The sequence below is a fragment of the Hippocampus comes genome, unplaced genomic scaffold (assembly GCF_001891065.2).
Source record: "Hippocampus comes isolate QL1 unplaced genomic scaffold, H_comes_QL1_v1.1 scaffold339, whole genome shotgun sequence".
NCBI classification, from domain to species: Eukaryota; Metazoa; Chordata; class Actinopteri; order Syngnathiformes; family Syngnathidae; genus Hippocampus; species Hippocampus comes.
In genome coordinates, this window is record NW_017806854.1 from 84,731 (window position 1) to 103,806 (window position 19,076).

Consider the following 19,076-nt stretch of genomic DNA (forward strand, 5'->3'; position numbering starts at 1 on the left):
TTACCCTGGCATTTAAATCGCGCGATATTGCATATCATTAAATATACGATACAGAATTATTCAATCCATATGGACTGTACGACAGCCTATGTTACTTTTGTACACAATTGCAATTAAATTCCCAGCAACCCGGGAAATTGTTAGTTGATTGCAGGCAGCATAATTATCACTCCCAACACCCGCTCAGCTATGTAGTGATACCTGTGCACATTCTTGGGCCGCATAGCGTTCTGGACCTCGCAAGTGCATTCATAAACTAGTACAGCTCGCAGGAGAGCACATACCTCCATCAAGGCAAAACAATCCTTAGCTCGTCTGATTATAAAATCGAATTTACGAGGCCGCATTCATATCCTGTGGGTCAGTCATGGGCCACATTGTAGCTATGGTTTCCCTCATGATATGCTTTCGCGTATAGGACCATGATGTCGTGGGCCAGATCTGCTCCCCCCCAGCCTCGAGTTTGACACCTATGCTGTTCGGTGGAGCGGCATTTGTTGGCTCTGCTAGATCAATGTCACACTCAGGCCTCGCGCTCAGTCAAAACAACCGAGGGATACTTTCATCAGGAAGGTATAGCTTCCTTGAATGAAGTATGATTTTACTCCGAAGCAGAACCTTCAGCATTGTTCATTTGTGGAGTCATAGGAAAGGATAATGAGCCTCTGACTGGTACAGACAGACACGCCCTTGCGTGTTTGAGGTGCGCCAAGCAAAAGCAAGAAGACTAAGTCAACAGTGAATTGCATTGTACTTTCACGGGGGTTATAACGTCGGCTATTTACAAAATCCGACTGAGAGTTGATGTTTTGGGATAGCTCGTTGAGTAGGGCTAAGAACATTGCATGTGCAAATCAAACACTTCACCAAGATGACAATTTGACTTTCTATGAAAACACTCCCGACAAATACGGCATTGAAAAAAATCTGCTTTAGTCATGCTGTTGTCGTTTTTTCGAATGAATAGCAGTATTGTTCTCTGAATGACTCTGATAAGGAGACAGTGAGGCCAGCATGTCTGCACCGCTTAATAGAGACGCTGTGTGCTTGGGGAGGAGTATGGGTCAAAAACAGACGTTGGCATTTTGGCTGACGAGCCTCATTAGGCCGGTCCACAGTCTCCGATAAGCCTCGAGGAGGTTGTTATGAAGGCATGTAAAAAAGCGCAGTGCTTTCATTTCAAACCTACAGCCCTTAGGTCGCAGACTGTCTTCAAGCAGAAGCTGAAGGAGTTCACATAAGTCTCCCCCCTGCTCCCGCTGAATCCTCAGTTTTATACTTTTCCTCACACACCATCCAAAAGCAATCATCTCACACCCACTGCAGGACACTCCCCCTTTACTTTCCCATTGCATTTTATTTACTACAGACTGTATTGTCTTGAACATGATGCCTTTCATCAATTTCCTAAAGAATATCTACACACCACTCGTGGCTTAAAATATCATGTAATACAATTTGGGAAAAAAAAAATGACGCTATTTTTTTCTTTCTTTTGCACGCGAACAGGCAAAAAAATTTAAATTAGATAAGATGATGAATTCTTTTAAATGTCAAAAAATGTCTGGTAATTACTTTTATAGAGCAGGAAAGTCACTGGCAACTCGCTCAGCTCAGATTCCTTCAGCAGCAGCAGCGACAGCAATGATTCATTGAGGAAAACTTTGGTGAGTGTTCTGCAACTGTGCCAAATATTTCTTGCTTGAATAAGACGTCAACTTTTTTGCATATTTAAAAGTAACCATGACTCGTCTTTTGTAATACATCACATTTATTTTACATTTCATTGCTGGTTTTTATTATTATATTACTATTTATACACACCATTCTCTTAATTGTCTCTCCGTTTTTGACCCTGTAGTTGTTTCTGTTTGTGCCTCATTGTTACAAGTGCTGTCAAAATGCAAAACAGAAACAGGGCGGGGAAGGATATACATGCACACCACAGCTGGCTTTCTCCGAATGTGTCCACCAACGTATCCCTCCGCCCGACATAGTCCCAGAAGAGAGCCTCCAGCTGAAACAGGGTGCACAGGGACAGAAGCAGATGAAAGATCTGGTGACCTTGGCCGAGAAAGTCACAGCGGCCTGGGAAGAAGCGTTCGGGTATGGGGCAAGAGAAGAAGACAACGCTCAAAAGTAAAGACGCGATCTGGAGGGCGTGGAAGGGCAGTGAGGGCTCCTCCAGCCAGGACGCCGTTGAAAGCCGGTGAACCACAGGACTGATGTCCAGTAGATATGCGAGGGTGGCGGGGATCAGCTGACAAATTTTACGACCTACGGGATACGGCCGCCGATATCTGGATTTGGCGAAACAGCAGCTGGCGCAGGAAAGCCACCCCAAGAAAGCGGCGCCGGGCAGGAACAGAGAGCCAAAGCAGCTGTCTCTCCATGCCGGCTCAGAGGCATAAAAATAATGTCCAAGGGAACATCCGTACTGATAAACAGCCACACCCACGTAGTCCAAGAAAAACAAAAAATAGTGCGCATGCTCAGAGTGAGACTGAAAGAGATGAGCTGCAGCACTGAAGAACAAATAGGTCAGGGAAGACACAAAGAAGAGGCCTAAAGGCAGAGAGGCTGGCGTAAAGGTGTACCCCGCGGCTCCGATTTTAGTCCACCAGCGTTGCAGGAGCACAACAGCCGCCAGCAAGTGAGTCCAAACATTAAGGGATTCGTTGTGTCGCTGGAAGAGGCTGAAGAGGTAACAGTGCCACTTCTGATGGACCGGACGGTATCCCGACAAGATATAAGGTTCCCGAAACAAGCTGGGGACTTGACTGGAAAGGACAGTGGGGCTAGGCACCGGCAAGGAGGAAGATACGAGGTCACAAAGTCGGGGGAGCCGGCCGATCTGCTTTGCGCTTGAGATGAAGGTGCCAATTCGCTGAAGAAACTCTCCCGACATCGCTGGATCTTGCAGATAAAAAACACGGAAGTGGATGACACTGGAAGGAAAAAAAAAAACAATCAGAAGAAATCACTTGTGAATGAATGCTGATCAGTTCCTCAATGCTACATTCCCACTGCACAAGACCTGTTCAGATCAGCCCAGCTTTACTAGCTATTGATGATTTTCAACAGCAAAAGTACTAGAAAGAACGGTATCTAGTACCTGGCCTGTTGGATTTGGAAGTATGACATAAATGCCCAGTGGTCAAGCAGATTAGTCATTGTGTCCGTATTGAGGATACATAGCTAAAATGACAATACTGACAACTGAGCTCACTAGCTCGGGACTGGCCACGGCGTTATTATACTTGGACGATTTTCACTTTGCTGCAGAGGTCCACTTTCTGACTTTTCTCTTTCAAAGAGTAAATCCAGCAAACCTGCATCTTCTTCTGTTGTTCTGTTCGTTGTTATGACTCGCGTAGACTGAGGTGGTCAATGCAGCTCTTGCGGTTTTCAAATTCTGTGGCACTACTTCAAAGTCGAAAACTGACACAAAGTCAGTAAAACCAAGCTGGTCCTGTGCAGTGAATGAGCGGCATGCATTCGCAGGGAAGTGGAACAAGGATAATGAATGGATGGCAATTTTCATATTCAGAAGGTTGAAATGACTCGCACTTGCTTTCACTTACAGCCGAAAGAAATGAACTAAGATCCTTTTTTTTTTTTTTTTTGATTCACAAAGAATGTATTCATGGGATTAAAGAGCAAAGTAAATTGGTCAGCAAATCCACAGCACATGATAATTCCTAACCCAGATAAACAAAAACATGTTTTCTTAATCCAACAATTAACCACGAACAGAGACACATTGAAGGTGACAATTGCAGTGACATTCCTTCCCAAATCTCTTCGGGAAAGAAAATATGCAGTTAAACCAGTAAGTATCACGAACAGATATGCACAAAACAATGTAATCTACTGCGTCAGTAGGGTAAATATACAGTGTAGAAAGGAGCCACAACCATATCAGGGCGCAAGTGCAATTCCTGCTTTCTACACTTGATGGCTATTCAAACATTTGACATGCACAGGTAAAGTGACTAAAAAACTATGCAAGATGTGCCGGTAGTAAATAGGAAGCTGTTCAAAACAAGTTCGAAACAGTCGATTTTGCTACGAGAAACCAAATAAGATGAGCTGAACGCACCTGAATTGTGTAGATGGCAACCGTCCTCCCGGCAGTTGTCCGTGTTTGCAAGAAGAGGCGAAACCCGTTTCATATACAGTCGCCCCCTGAAGAAGTTCCACAGCCCGAGAATGTCACGCACTGTGGAGGGTTTTATGCTGCATTCCATGAAAGTGAAACAAGAAAAGTACACCGGAACGCCACTCAAACTGGGCGGTTCAAGTCGCGAGTCGGGGAAAAAAACGAACCCGATTTCACCAAGTTGCTTCAATCTGACGTCACTCGATGGCGACCTCCAGAGAGACACAGCCCATGAATGGCAAAACTAATTTATACCAGAAGAAAAATATATTCATCTATCGTCATTTATGATTAAACAACTTCAATTAACACAACATGATTTGTACTGACTACGTGAAGATATACCACGATCTGCCTACGGTGAAATGTAGGAAATGCGTGAAAAATAAGAATCCATATTGAATGTTTTTTTTTTTTTTTGGTAATTAATTGAAATTATAAAGGCGAGTTTTATGGAGATCAAAATGTGTTTTGAGAAAAAAAAACACTTCGCGATCAGCCATCTTTGTTGTTTATATTCAGTCGCCTGAAACGCTGAAAATTCGTAATCGGTACAGATCAAGTTGGATTATTCCGATTTTGCACTTTTCTGTTAATCAAACAAAAAAGAAAATAACCGGCAACTGCCGATTAAAAAAATGTTTCCCCTAATTACGAAGGAGTGACATTTAATTAAACAATCTCTCACACTGTTTGGTAATTGGGATTTATGACGCGAAAGTGCGTGCATTATTATTTTCGCAGTTCTCAAATTAATATTTTGAAATCGATGTAGTGCGGTGACCAGTGTACACTTCCACCATAACGTCATTGCATGAAAATTGAAAATATTTTATGTCGCCATCTCCTGGACAACATTGAAATTGTTGACATTTTAGTTCAACTTTGCTCTTAGGGAGGATCTGCCTGCAGTTTTTTCGCGGGAGTTCTTCGTGGAGCTGGATCACGTGGACACACATAGGCCTCTCATTGGATATCTGTATTAACACGCGAAGAACCCGGAACCTCAAATACCAATCGCGTTGTACGTTCTCTTCGCGTCAGGACGCCGTGGCGCGAAAAGGCTTCATTGAGCGGACCGGCGGACAGAAGGCTGCGCATCCATTCGAGCTGTTTAGCGTTTATTACGTCGTTTTTCCCCTAAATTTAAACAAACTATTTCATTATGGCTACTGATGGCGGAGATGATCGCGTGATGAGGGAGGCGCAGAGGGATTATCTTGACTTCCTGGACGATGATGTAAGTTTCATTATATTATGAAGTTATTGTCCGCCCAAATGAAAGCATGCGGTGCCAACCAAAAGAAGTGACTCTCTTTTCGCACATCTCCCATTATCACACCACAAATAGTGCGGAACAGTCTACAACGCTTAGCGTGAGTGTGAAAAAGTATAATGTTGCTTAATGTCAGGAAACCGCGATCTAACGTCATCAACATTTACGTGCACATTTTTGCCCGCTTCAACAGCTGCAAATATCAGAACGATCGTCCCAATATTTCAGATGGGACAAGCTCCAGCACGCCTGCGACTCTCGTGGGGATGAAGCGGTTGAGATAATGGATGGTTGGACGTTAAGCGATATCCTCAAAGCGACAATACACTTATGTAGCGAGGGCGTTTAACGTCCATAAAAGCCCAGGCATTGTGGCTATGGTTGATATTTTCAGAGGTTGGAGTGGGCGTAAGAATTTTGGTGAGGATTGATTTGCATGTTTTATACATTTAACAACGTGAATATTTTTTTATTTGGAGCGTTTTAGACTGTCCTCATATTTCCGTATTTTTCTTGATTTTTTTTTTGGGGGGGGGCTGTAATTTGTGATGAAACTAAAATGTGAACATTCTTCATATTTCAGCAAGACCAGGGCATTTACCAGAGCAAAGTCCGTGACATGATCAGCGAGAACAAGTCTCGTCTCATCGTCAACATTAACGACCTGAGGAGACGCAACGACGTGCGGGCTGCCAAGTGAGCGAATGTGTTATTAGAATTCGATGAACAACAAGCAGACCTGGCTTCAAAAAAAATCAGTCACTTTTTGCATTTGTGTTTCTCACTGATTTATGGGGTGTTTAGTGTCACATACTGACCACTTGGGACCTTGTGCTAGTTTAAATTGTTGAGATGACATTTGTAATACACATATTTGCCCTGGATGGGACTTGACAAGACATTTTCTACATTGATTCTAATAGTCGTCTCATTTTAGTAGAATTCAATTTGCAGAGGCTCCGATTTGGACAATTCTTCACCTACCTTCAAAGGATTTGACTTTGTACCGGTCCTTTTTCCTCATCGACTTCTGTTGAAGCTCAAACAACAGCTTGCTCAGATGTCTCGCTCCGTCCTCCAGGTTGATGAACAATGCTTTTGAAGAGCTGATGGCCTTCCAGCTGGCCCTGAAGGATCTGGTGGCCTCGGTGGATGCCACCTACGCCAAACAGTACGAGGAGTTCAACATCGGCCTGGAGGGAAGCTTCGGCTCCAAGCACGTCACCCCCAGGACGTTGACGTCGAGGCTGCTGGGCAGTATGGTCTGTGTGGAGGGCATCATCACCAAGTGTGAGTTTCTTTCGGATATCAGTCATGTTTGACGCACACTGTGCAAATTGCTTTCAATTATAATCGCTCTTTGATTTTCCTCAGGTTCTCTTGTGCGCCCCAAAGTGGTGCGCAGCGTTCACTACTGCCCTGCCACCAACAAGACCATGGAGCGGAAGTACACTGATATGACCTCCTTGGATGCTTTCCCTTCTAGTTCCATCTACCCCACAAAGGTATCAAAACGCATGCTCGCTGTTGCTCTCATCTCTCAGGTGGGGCGCGCGCACACACACGTATCGATCATCGAGCTTCCCTCTGACAGGACGAGGAGAACAACCCTCTCGAAACGGAGTTCGGTCTGTCCGTCTACAAGGACCACCAGACCATCACGGTGCAGGAGATGCCAGAGAAAGCCCCAGCGGGCCAGTTGCCTCGCTCTGTGGACATCATTCTGGACAATGACCTCGTGGATGTGGTCAAACCGGGAGACAGGGTGCAGGTCATCGGGACGTACCGCTGCCTGCCCGGAAAGAAGGGAGGCTTCACTTCCGGGACGTTCAGGTGAAACCAGTTCTAATGTTTTTTGATCACAAACCCATTTTCTTGTTTTGACACATTTGCATGTGCAAAGGCATGGCATTTATGTAAATGCCTGAATTTGTATTCATTGACTCTTTATTTAATCCTAGGACCATCATGATCGCCTGTCATATCAAACAGATGAGCAAGGAAGCGTCCCCATCCTTCACTGCTGACGACATCAGCAAAATTCGAAACTTCTGTTGCAGTCGCTCTGTGGTAAGTCATTCCGATACGTTTCCCGGCGTGGGGAAGCTTTCTCAACAAGCCAAACCATTTCCAACCTGTTTATAGTTGTCCAATCTAGTGTCTTTGATTAACACGCTCGTCTTTGTGCTTACCTAGAATGTTTTTGATCAGCTGTCTCGCTCGCTGGCCCCCAGCATCCACGGTCACGAGTACATCAAGAAGGCGATTCTCTGCATGCTGCTCGGTGGTGTGGAGAAGGTCCTGGAAAACGGCTCGCGAATCAGAGGAGACATAAATATCCTGCTCATTGGTACGAAAAATAAAGTGAGCTTTTTCCAGGGGGGTGGGGGATCATTTTATCCATCGCTACCTGTTGACAGAAATGGCTGCCCAAATGCCTTTGGGCAATGCAGGGGAACTTTGAGGTCAATTTCAGGGGAGGGTGCTGGACAAAATGTCTTTTTTTTTTTCTCCCAACTTGAATTCCCCCTTACCTTAAAGTAATGCATTGATCTCTTTCAGGTGACCCTTCCGTTGCCAAGTCTCAGCTTCTGCGTTACGTTCTCCACACCGCACCAAGAGCCATCCCCACCACTGGACGGGGCTCCTCCGGGGTGGGCTTGACCGCCGCTGTCACCACTGACCAGGAAACCGGTAGGAAATGGCACATCCGCCGATTTTCTTTCTGTCCGATCGGATTGATTAATCTTTCCGTCTGCCTCAAGGGGAGCGGCGCCTGGAGGCCGGCGCCATGGTGCTGGCCGATCGCGGCGTGGTGTGCATCGACGAGTTTGACAAGATGTCCGACATGGACCGCACCGCCATCCATGAGGTCATGGAGCAGGGTCGAGTCACCATCGCCAAAGCCGGCATCCACGCCCGCCTGAACGCCCGCTGCTCCGTTCTGGCGGCTGCCAACCCCGTCTACGGCAGGGTGAGTTGCAGGAAGAACCTCGCGATGCCTCCCGAACAGGGCCCACTCACCGTACGCCTCTCGGGTTCTCCCAGTACGACCAGTATAAAACCCCCATGGAGAACATCGGACTGCAGGACTCTTTGCTGTCACGTTTCGACCTTCTCTTCATCGTGCTGGATCAGATGGACCCGGAACAGGACCGTGAGATCTCGGACCACGTCCTGAGGATGCACCGCTATCGTGACCCCCGTGAGCAGGAGGGTGCAGGTACTGCGGCTCAGCTTCTGCCAGTAATGAAACATTGGGACGTGCCGCTTATTTTTATTTACACCTGCTGATTTTTAGCAATGGCTCTGGGTGGCTCAGTCGACGTCCTGGCCACTGAGGATCCGGATGCTGCGGCGCAGGAGCATGAGGAGCTGCAGGTCTACGAGAAGCACAACAACCTGCTGCATGGGAACAAAAAAAAGAGGTAGCCTCATCTGCTATGAGATTGACACAAAACAAATCCAGCATGACCTTGATTTGAAAGATATCACGTTATTCAATATACAGTGTCATTTTATCTTACCTGATTTGAACCCCAGTGTTGCGTTTACAGTACAGCAATGAGTCATGAAGTTGCTCAGTGTCTTTCAGCTTTCTCATTCTCTCCGTTTCAGAGAGAAGATTGTGAGCAAGGAATTCATGAGGAAGTACATACACATCGCCAAAGGGGTGATGCCGGTGCTGACGGAAGAGGCGGCCAATCACATCGCGGAAGAGTACTCGAGGCTGAGGAGCCAGGAGCAGCTGGGCGCCGATATTGCCAGGGTGAGCAGTCGAGCTGAAAAATAATCAAGTTTGAACAAGAGTTTTCGGGGGGGGGGGGGGCGCCTTGCCGAGTGAATCATAATACAACGTACGGTGCAAAATACATCTAAAAAGTCAATGAAAATGAATAAATAAGGTGGGGGGACACAAATGACGAATTGTACATCTTATCCACTAAATTGTCTTTTTGGTGGGGAGCTCAGCCGCCGTGTTCAGTGTCCTGTCTCTGCCTCAGACATCCCCGGTGACGGCCCGAACACTGGAGACTCTGATCCGTCTGTCCACGGCTCACGCCAAGGCCCGCATGAGCAAAGTCGTGGAGATGGAGGACTCGGAGGTTGCGGTTGAGCTCGTCCAGTTCGCCTACTTCAAGAAGGTGCGTGCTGATCAAGCGAGCGTGTCACGTAGCGCAAGTTGGGACGTTTGAGTGGCGGGTGACAAAACGTGTGCTTTGATGCAGGTTCTCGAGAAAGAAAAGAAGCGCTCCAGAAAGAAACATGCTTCTGGCTCAGATGAGGAGGAAGACGAAGAGGTTGCATCTACTCAGCAGTCACAGAGATCTCAGAGAAAGAGGTAGATAAATTCCGGTATCTTTGCACACAGCTGAGACAGTTTGTCCTTGCAGCACCTAACAATAACTTATGCGTCCTGAAGGGTGCGCCGCGGGTCACAGGGCAGCGAGCCCTGCAGTCCATATGACTTCACTGAAGAGCAGGATGTTCCTGACAGTAAGACTTTCTTCACACTTGGATGCTTTTGATCCCTCCTCAGGCACAGCGGCAGGTTTTTTTTTTTTTTTTTAATCTCTCCTGGTGCTAAGAGGGGCCCTGACTGATATCTACACTACACTATTTTTTTTTTTTTTTTCCCTTGGAAGTCTCACGTAGTCAATTGCGCTGTTCAGTTCAGGTCGCCGCCGTGAAAAAAACCAAGGCCAAGCAGGTGGAAGAAGAACAAATGGATACCTCCTCACCGGCTGATGGCTCTGAGCTCTCTTCTGAAAGGTGGGCGCTTCATTTTGACATGTCCAAAAAAAAAAAAAAAGATGAACTCCAGGTGAATAGGTCATGATATGACTTTTGGTTTTCTCCCGCTAGGCTGAAGGAGTTCAAGTCCTCCCTGTTTGCCGTGTTTCAGTCAGCTCACGCTCAGTCGGTAAAGATGCAAGTGCTGATGGAGGGTGTCAACAAAGAACGTCAGGTGCGCTTCACGGAAGCGGAGGTCCGCGCCGCTTTGACTCGCATGCAGGACGACAATCAGGTCATGGTGGCTGATGACATCATCTTCCTCATCTGAGAGCAGGCGAAAGACCGCCAGTCGGTTGTGTTCAATGGACGTCTAAAGAAGATGCATTTCTGCGGTTTCTCCGGCCTTTTCTATTCATACTTTTCATAACAGCGCAGCCGTTTGAAATTGTGACAGTGTTTCTACATTGGAGTGCATCTGCTCAACTGTTTGGTTTATGATTACTTTGAGTAAACTGTTATATATCATCTGCCGTTCAATATACTATTTTCCCCCCTTCATATTTTGTAAATAGAGTGGAAGCAATAAAAAGTGAAAAGAATAAAATGGTACACGATTCTTTTTTTCAGTGAAATGTCATTTCAACAGTGGTTTTCATTTCTTTTACATAAGGCATTGTGTGTAGGTTTAAAAATAGTTACAGTCGAACCTTGCTTCAAGGGAGATAGATACCGCTTTTCTACCCCCAAAATACTTGTAGTATATCTATGAAATATATGTAGTATATTTCAGTCAAAGGCTTTCCTTGCTTGACTTTTGATTGACAGCCGAGTGTTGCTTGTGGGCGAACAAGCTCACGAGCCACCTTTGATGATATTGTTTGACCAGAGCGAGCGAGCTTCGAGTGACTGAGCAAGCAACAATGGACAAACGTGTCGTAATCGTGCTCCTAAATCGTGCGGCTACATACATTCATATATAAACGGCAAATGGAGTTGACAAATGTTGAATTAACTCACTGAAAACTTAGCCGGTAGTCGCCGGAAGTCCTGCCCATTGAACGGATGTGTGGCTTCTTCCTGTCTTCTTCCAAGTTTTTGGCGGATTACGTCTCCTTGGTGCATATCGCCACCTACTGTACAGGAGATCGCAAAGGCATTTTGGCAAGAGTTGTTTTCCCATGGCGGGCGGCTCGGTGGTCACACATCCAGAGATCGTGGATGGAGATACAGTGTAGTACATAACAGTCAGGGACATGAAATCAGCAAACGCTTCTATCTTTCTGAATCATTATAGATTATCACGAGGCTGGCATCCTACCTGTTCCTGCTCAACAGTTTGTATAAAACTTCTGCGCGTCCAGGGAGTCGTTCCTCTACATACACGATCGTCATGATACCCCTGACGTAGTTGCTGCCCGGGTCTGGCCCAACACATAACTGGGGCCAGCTTATAGAATAGACAATATTCTTGTAATATTTATTTTGTGTTGTAAAAATCTGACTTAATTCTTGGATCCCACCCCACAGGGTTATTCCTGTGACCGTTTTTCTTTTCTTGTGCAAATATGACTTTATTCTCTTCATATTTAAGGACTTTCCTCTTCTAAGTTTGTTTTCTTTCTTTCCTGTTCATCATTTCACGACTTCGAATATGAATACAGATTCACTGGTGCAGATAATACATCAATAGAAATAATGACAACCGACACATGAGCGTTCAATCAAGCAGTTTTTTTTTACTGATCATGCCAAATGGATACACTCAAATCGTCACACGTTTCCAAATTACTGTGCAAACATTTTCAGCGTTTCAAAAAAAGCCGTATGACTTGACAACTCAAGCAAATGACATCAATCTTTTCTGACCTTTTTCGTTTCTTTTTTCACAAACTGACAGAGCACAGTGACACATGCCAAAGATGAATTCCAACAAACCTGTCAATTGAACCCCAAAACTTGGCTGACAAATCGTTATAAACGACATGCTTATTTTGGCTGTCGTGTATGAGCGTGTGCTTCTGAGTTGTGCTTGATAAAGTAAGAGTGCAATTCGTGCTATAAATGTCAGAGACTGATTAACAACTACACAACATAGAATGACCTAAAAGACCCTGAAAATTGCAATTTCTTCTCTTGATATCCCTAAACAGTGTGATAAATCCCAAATGGTGACAAAATCTAACATGAAATTCATCATTTTCACATTTGACTCCCTGGTAAGAATGCCTTCAATTTATATACAGAAGGCGCAAAAGCTTGAATGTGTGTGCTCGCTAAATTCGTTGACCCTGCTACTCACTAAATAGGCAGCTAGCCCCAAGCTATGAAAAAAAACAAAGAACCAAGCGGAGCAATTTAGATTTAAAAAAAAAAAGCAAGGAGAAAAAAATACTTGATTTTGATCATTTTACTCTTATTCAATTAGCTGCTTGATATTTTTAGGTTCTCGAAGTTTCAGAGGAAAACGACACAAACTGTACCTTCCTCTACTCATTTGTTGTTTTAGTTAGATGACATGTAATGGCCTTTCTCGGGGTTGACTCTGTTAGAAAAAAGCTCGAATGCCTGAAATGAGTCACACGCAGTGACAACATCATGAGGAAGTATCACTAAGGCTTCTGGAAAAAAAAAATTTGCAAACACATCCATCCTCTCTATTCGATACATGAAATTTGTTCCACACCAAGCGTTTTTTTTAAAGCTTTTTTGTACAGCTCGTTCTGACACACATCAATATGAAAGTCTTACTTCTCCCATCTTTTGAATCGCTTTATGAGTTCTTTTTTTTTTCTCCTGGATCTCTTTTGTATTCCTGAATTAGAAAAAAAAAATCCAACACAAACCATCTCTAGTCTGCTCTCAATGGACCTCGTCGTCCTCTCCTCATTTTCTCTCTACGGGCATCTATCGGCAGGCCTCCTCCTTCAGCTCCTTGTTCTTCCTCACCTCCTCCGCATGTTTGTCCTGTCGAGCAAAAAGAGCGACAATGGCGGCCCGGTTGAATGAACACTTTAACGTCAATGAGTGAGAAGCCAGCTTCTCTCAGCTCAACTCAACTGTATTTATAGAGCACTTTCAAACAGCCATCGCTGCATACAAAGTGCTGTACATGGAGCAACTAACACCGAGAACTATTTCAAGCGAGCTGGAATTCCGCGTGAAAGGTGTCACCGGTACCTTCTCCTGCAGCCTCTCCAGCATGGCGGCCAACAATGCCTCCCTGTTCTCCTTGTTTGCCTCCATCTTCTGCTCCAGCTTCTCCTTGGCATTCTTGATGAAATTGTTGTTCTCCTCAAAGGCCTTCTGGATCACCTCTCGCTCGTGCTCCCTCTTCTCGGCCAGGTGTTTCAGCAGCTCCGCCTCCTGACACTGCCAACACAGGAATAACGAATGAAATGCAGTCAACGGGCCATGTCACAACATCTCCATCCAGTCATTTTGTGTCACCGATGTCCTCAATCCCAGTTGACTTTGGATGAGAGGGGCATTTAGTCAGCACGAAAAAAAATGGGACCGGGCTGGAATTTCTCTCAGCTCGCCTTACACTCTCCTCGTTGAAATGAGTGACGATGTGCACTTGTGTGTGACTGTTTTTTTTTTTTATGCCTGTCTTTTCATCGTTCCTGTCTCCCATTTCCTCCCTTTATTCCCCTCCTTCCCATCACACCCTCCCTCAATGCTCTTATCAGCAAACCAACCGCTTCCCTTTATAAATCAGCCGACACACAAAGGCCAGATTAATGCCAAGGTTACACTTTAGTCTTTGGGTTTGTCCATCTGGCTTTGTCAAAGCTGTCTTCACCGACAAGTCCACTGCCATTGTTCTGTCCCCAATTTAAAGTTAATCCATACCTGTCAATTTGTACGTTTTCCCCGTATTTTATACGTTTTTTTTCTCATTTCAAATCATGTACGGCGTATTACAACTTTTACACGGAAAAAAACAAAACAATTGTGAACCAATCTCACAAAGACCATTTTGGCTCAAATCCAGATCGTCTCACCTGCTGGTAGCCAACGACAATGCCGTCGTCGATCGCTACTATTGTCACGGCAAACCAGCAAAAGTAATCCTCAATCGTCTATTTTTTTTCATCGCTGCGTACGATGGGATTGATAAAGCATGATGTGCGCATGCGCGGTAAACCGTTGTACGGGTTTTTGTTGCCTTGTCAGGGGAATCGTAATCATTTATAAGGGCAGCTATTAGCCGAGGTTGACAGGTATGTTAATCTAAGTTTGGATATTGTATTTAAGTTACACTAAAGTAACGTGAATATTCCTACGCATAGTTGAGAGTACTGCAACGTAACTTTATTGATTTCATTGTAAATAGCATAGTTGTCAACCGGACGTGACGTTATCAAAGCGGAAAATGCGTACACGGAAGCAGGAAGTAGAGTGTTAGCTCATTCGTCACCAAGAAAAAAACGTGGTGGTCGTCGAGTTTCATCAAGCACAATGCACATACATCTCACGCCTTTGGAAGCATCGTGGGTATGTACAAGTTCGTGTCGTTATCGATGAGCAGTTCTGTCATGCTTTCTGTTAGAAAATGCTGTTCCGCAACATGCAGAATTTTTTTTTAACGATTTATGCTAGCGCTCGCTAATTGCGTTAGCACAATGACGTCTTGCTAGTTTCGCGGTTGAGGTAATGATATTTTATTCTGTTGGTTGTGAATTCAAAGTAATATAGCCTTGTATTGTGTGTTACAGTGTCACCTTTTCTGCATCATTAAACCTGTGGACTAAGAGTACAGATAACGTCTTCAGAATCGTGGTGTAGGAGATGAGTTTAGCTGACTGTCCAAATCTGGCCGAGACAGTACAGCCATATAGCTGGAGATTTCTTTTGCAATTAACTGATTGTAACTTATATTTGACAAATTAACAATCCTTAAGAAAATCTTTTTGGTGATGTCCTGTACCTATTTAGAAATTAATCAAGCATTCGCCAGAGGCAGGGTACACCCGGGATCGGTCAGCTTCACATCACTACAATGTTTCTCGCAATGAAGTTGAAGGCGAGGCCCGCAAACATCTCAGAGTAGCATTTAAAAACCTCACACTCGGTAGAAATGGTGAAATCAATGAAGAAAAAGCAACCTCCGTCTGAGGTACGATTTTCCGTTTCCCACCTTTCGCCTTTCCTCGGCGGCCTCCAGCTTCTTCTGGATCTCCTCCAGGGACGGGTCCCTGCGCTGGGGCATGGTCGCATTGAGCTCCGGTAAGCCGTCAAACGACGGCGGCTTCAGGATGACCTCAAAGGCCTGACCCGACGCCCTCTTGTTTAACTCTTTGACCTCCACGTCCTTGATGGCGCTCCACCCCAGATCCACTGCGTCTGAAACGTAGCGATTAATGATTGTCACTTTATGCTATCGTTCAAGTTAGTTGATGTTGAAGCGGTATCTTTTTTTTACCCTCGGCCTTGTACGTGGCCTTCTCCACATTCTGCGGCCTGAAGCAGGCGCAAAACAGCGACACCAGAGGGAGCTCTTTCACCTTCTCTTTGTAGGCTGGATACAGAGAAACAAGTTCAGTTTTTACAGTTAAACCAACCGGAAGGGTTCGTTCGCATCATCAAAATGACAGCCTTACCTGCGAGAGTCATTTTCTCGGTGCTTACGTTGCTTTTCAAAGATGTGAGAGTTCCTTTTCAGTCTGCAGGGAAACAGGCATCAATGAAGCATCTCAAAGGTCACACTATGCACCAGATAAAATAATTGAATTAAAAAAAAAAAAAAAATGAACACAAGTGCAATCTTGCAAATGCATCCAGGTTTCATCTAAACAATGGGAGAAAGTGAAAGATACAACTGCAGGGAGATAAATCAGATCTCCGGCCCGGGAGCTCCTGACGTTTTAATTAAAGATGGAGAGAAGCCAACCGAGGAAGCGACAACAATGAATTACGCGCGCACACACATGCGCTAGCTCCTAATTATTGGTGTTTTCTTTAGGGGAAATGATGAATAATCATCATTTGGGCACCCCCCCAGAGTAACGACAAGAATTTCGATCCTTAAATCCCAGCAGGGACGCACACCACTATCACACAGATAGAAAGGATGCTATCACTGACCAGATGGAACACAGACCAAATTAAAGCAACCAACCACATGCTAAAAACTGCCAAAAATTCAACATGGTTTTGGCGTGTTTTAGTACCATACTATTCTGTTTTTTTTTTTCCTTTTTCTGGCAAGTCGACTTCAAATCTTGAGAATTGATTTAAACTTTTATGCAATCAGCAACTGCTATAAAAGTGAAAGTGTTGGGCTTCCTGTGTCTGTTTTCCTGTACCTGTGTGTGTGTGTCCCAGCCCAGAGTTTTACTTCCCACATTAAAAAAAAGAAAAAAAAATCATACATGTTAGGTTAACTGAAGACTGTAACTTATCCACAGATGTGCATGTGAGTGAGAATGGTTGTTTCCTTTCTCACTCACATGCACATTTACTTCCGGGTACTCCGCTTTCGTCCCACATTCCAAAAACATGCATGGCAGGTTAATGGAACACTCTAAACTATCCCTAGGTGTGAGCGTGAGCACAAATGGTTGTTGGTGCCCTGCGATTGGCTGGCAACCAGTTCAGGGTGTCCCCCACCTACTGCCCCAAGACGGCTGGGATAGGCTCCGGCACGCCCCGCGACCCTTGTGAGGATCTCGTCTATCTTTAAAAAAAACAAAATCAGTTTAAGAGTTTATTATTGTAAACAATAATTCTCCCAATGTTTTCAGGACAATATTCACACTTTCAAGTGCACGTCGTCCAATCATTATGAACAGTTATGAAAATACAGCCCATAACACTCAAAGCGGGACAATTTCGAGTCAGTGCAGCCATTTTTTTATTGCACAAAACATCCCATGGTAATTAAATGTACACCCACCAGCGATGATTCCATTTTTTTATCTTTTAACCACCATGAGCACAGCCTTTTTGCTGCATACACTTGCATCACAAGCAGCCTCTTTCAGCCTCATACTTCCTTTAGTCCCCCAAATCAGACACAAAGCCACATCTCCGCACATGGATTATTCATAATAAATGACACCCACTTTGTGGGTACGCCGAGTTCTCATCATTCTCCCCAACCACACCCCCGATTCAATCCCCGCTGATGAAATCACATATTTGAGTCCAGATATCAAAACTCTTCAATCAACGACCTCAATGAAAATGGGGATGTAATCATTTATGATGAGACTCACCCCCTCTGGCCGACACTTCTTGCCGATGCTCGACTGGCGACTTTGGTTCCCCCCCAGTCTGGCAGCGAAGATCCAGGCACCGGGCAACAGCATCACCGCTGCCTCCATGACATCACTTTGGAGACGTCTCATTGGTCGGAGGCTCTGCCAGCATCCAGGGCTTCCGGCCAATAGGAGCAGAGAACAAGACGGCGTGGGGGAGGGCCCTCCGCTCTTTGTGTCGTCATGCAGGGCGGATGGCACAATTGGTGTTTTATCACCTCGCGCAGGGGCGTGTGCGTTTTTAGGCCTGCATGGATGCTGGAGTCGGGTGGCGGCGTCGGAAAATGTGGAAGCGTGGGCGTGTGTCAGGAGCACAGCAAAGGTGCACACAGGATGCTCAATGACTGAACTAACCGCAAACACAGAAGCAAGTTGGAGGCGTTTGCTGTGGGGAACGCATGCGACTGTTTGCTACTGCCACCGTTGCAACAATCAACAACTTACTGCTGTACTCAAGCATCAATTATAGACGAGTCCAGCTTTCAAGTTACAGCTTTGAAACGATGGAGAGAAGCACTTTTCAAAACTAACGATCATAAAGAAACTCGTATCTCTTCTATTACCCCAGATCAGACCTTTTTGTATTTGTTATATGCACAGTAAAAACTCTACGGGAGGGCGCACTGAGCAATGAAACTCTTTGTTGGCCTCCCTCCACTTACAAAAAGAATATTAAAACATTTTAAAAATCTACTTTAAATGAGAGAATATTGACGGAAAAGTATGGTACTAGAAAAGCAATGTACTTTAGAACAATAGACTGTCAAGAATTGGAAAAAACTAAAAGGATAACGTTTTCAAGCTGGGCAGTAATAAAATGTCGCCGTGGAAGAAAGGTAGAAAGTGGAGGCCTTTTGACACGTGCACTTAGCACGGCTGTCAATGAACCCACTCATCGTGCATGTGAACGACAGAAGCGAACATGAGAACAAGTCGAAAACTGCAACGTGGCGGCGCCTCGTGGGGCATCCAACATGTTTGGGAATCAGTGGAGTGATTTCAGAGTGCCAACGGCAATAGACCAAGCCACAAAAGCATCCATACTACTCCCCGATAAGCCCCATGGCAACTATTTCCAAATATGGCCTCAATTGCAATTTGTCCTCCAGCAGTGGCAAATCACTCATCTTTGTTAAATTCATTATGACGACGTCATACTCTCGATGTTTCCGATAAAGTGTGATACTGCAATGCTCATCATGAATGACTGGCTAAAAGGCATCAGGACGGCATTCGTGGGGAAAAAAAATGCAAATAAACAAAATCACTACGGCGGGGGTAGGGAAGGAAAGCAGGGGGGCTGTCACGCCCTTTGATGCTGCATTCAGCTCACAAGCTACATGATGTCACCTCAGCGCGCACGGACACACACGCTGCACGCAAGAGCGCCAGAGAGAAGCCGGAAGAGAGTGCGAGAGAGGCAGCAGGTCACATTAGGGCGTGTCCTGCCGCCACCGCCTCCATTCGCCCCCCCCCCCCCCCCCCCCCCCCCCCCCCCCCCCCCCCCCCCCCCCCCCCCCCCCCCCCCCCCCCCCCCCCCCCCCCCCCCCCCCCCCCCCCCCCCCCCCCCCCCCCCCCCCCCCCCCCCCCCCCCCCCCCCCCCCCCCCCCCCCCCCCCCCCCCCCCCCCCCCCCCCCCC

At 45.7% G+C, this 19,076-nt stretch overlaps 3 protein-coding genes and 1 long non-coding RNA gene across 5 annotated transcripts; 1 reads left to right on the forward strand and 3 right to left on the reverse strand.

Annotated features, from left to right (window-relative positions):
- Nucleotides 1-1,753: 1,753 nt before the first annotated feature.
- paqr8 (progestin and adipoQ receptor family member VIII) lies at nucleotides 1,754-6,539 on the reverse strand. Of its 2 annotated transcripts, none has more exons than XM_019857987.1 (2): nucleotides 6,423-6,539; nucleotides 1,754-2,948 (listed from the first exon to the last, which is right to left on the reverse strand). In XM_019857987.1, exon 2 carries the CDS (start codon nucleotides 2,906-2,908, stop codon nucleotides 1,832-1,834), a length of 1,077 nt encoding a protein of 358 aa, XP_019713546.1. In that variant the 5' UTR covers nucleotides 2,909-2,948; nucleotides 6,423-6,539; the 3' UTR covers nucleotides 1,754-1,831. The 2 variants fall into 2 exon arrangements, with proteins under 2 accessions (XP_019713546.1, XP_019713545.1); XM_019857986.1 differs by lacking the exon at nucleotides 6,423-6,539 and adding an exon at nucleotides 4,103-4,389.
- mcm3 (minichromosome maintenance complex component 3) lies at nucleotides 5,132-10,729 on the forward strand. The gene is made up of 17 exons (XM_019857973.1): nucleotides 5,132-5,402; nucleotides 6,022-6,134; nucleotides 6,520-6,728; nucleotides 6,813-6,943; nucleotides 7,033-7,271; nucleotides 7,400-7,508; nucleotides 7,635-7,788; nucleotides 8,001-8,132; nucleotides 8,204-8,412; nucleotides 8,487-8,661; nucleotides 8,740-8,866; nucleotides 9,057-9,207; nucleotides 9,443-9,583; nucleotides 9,668-9,780; nucleotides 9,862-9,935; nucleotides 10,112-10,211; nucleotides 10,305-10,729. The coding sequence occupies exons 1-17, from the start codon at nucleotides 5,328-5,330 to the stop codon at nucleotides 10,501-10,503; spliced, it is 2,451 nt and encodes an 816-aa protein (XP_019713532.1). The 5' UTR covers nucleotides 5,132-5,327; the 3' UTR covers nucleotides 10,504-10,729.
- On the reverse strand, nucleotides 8,502-11,327 carry LOC109508134 (uncharacterized). Its single transcript, XR_002166597.1, has 4 exons — nucleotides 11,193-11,327; nucleotides 8,966-9,220; nucleotides 8,726-8,843; nucleotides 8,502-8,615 (listed from the first exon to the last, which is right to left on the reverse strand). It is a non-coding gene; the product is annotated as an uncharacterized LOC109508134 (long non-coding RNA).
- Nucleotides 11,328-12,836: 1,509 nt separating this feature from the next.
- stmn4 (stathmin-like 4) lies at nucleotides 12,837-17,693 on the reverse strand. The gene is made up of 6 exons (XM_019857989.1): nucleotides 17,396-17,693; nucleotides 15,779-15,841; nucleotides 15,601-15,696; nucleotides 15,316-15,521; nucleotides 13,353-13,544; nucleotides 12,837-13,139 (listed from the first exon to the last, which is right to left on the reverse strand). Exons 2-6 carry the CDS (start codon nucleotides 15,789-15,791, stop codon nucleotides 13,080-13,082), a joined length of 567 nt encoding a protein of 188 aa, XP_019713548.1. The 5' UTR covers nucleotides 15,792-15,841; nucleotides 17,396-17,693; the 3' UTR covers nucleotides 12,837-13,079.
- Nucleotides 17,694-19,076: the final 1,383 nt, after the last annotated feature.

What these genes read in the sequence shown, in the direction of transcription:
- mcm3 (XM_019857973.1), top strand. Translation starts at nt 5,328, where the DNA reads ATGGCTACTGATGGCGGAGATGATCGCGTGATGAGGGAGGCGCAGAGG. An exon ending in GTTCCATCTACCCCACAAAG is followed by an intron (nt 6,944 to 7,032) that starts GTATCAAAACGC and finishes TCCCTCTGACAG; the next exon opens with GACGAGGAGAACAACCCTCT. An exon ending in CCAACCCCGTCTACGGCAGG is followed by an intron (nt 8,413 to 8,486) that starts GTGAGTTGCAGG and finishes GGGTTCTCCCAG; the next exon opens with TACGACCAGTATAAAACCCC.
- paqr8 (XM_019857987.1), bottom strand. Translation starts at nt 2,908, where the DNA reads ATGTCGGGAGAGTTTCTTCAGCGAATTGGCACCTTCATCTCAAGCGCA.
- stmn4 (XM_019857989.1), bottom strand. An exon ending in GGCCACGTACAAGGCCGAGG is followed by an intron (nt 15,522 to 15,600) that starts GTAAAAAAAAGA and finishes GCTACGTTTCAG; the next exon opens with ACGCAGTGGATCTGGGGTGG. An exon ending in CCGCCGAGGAAAGGCGAAAG is followed by an intron (nt 13,545 to 15,315) that starts GTGGGAAACGGA and finishes CTGTGTTGGCAG; the next exon opens with TGTCAGGAGGCGGAGCTGCT.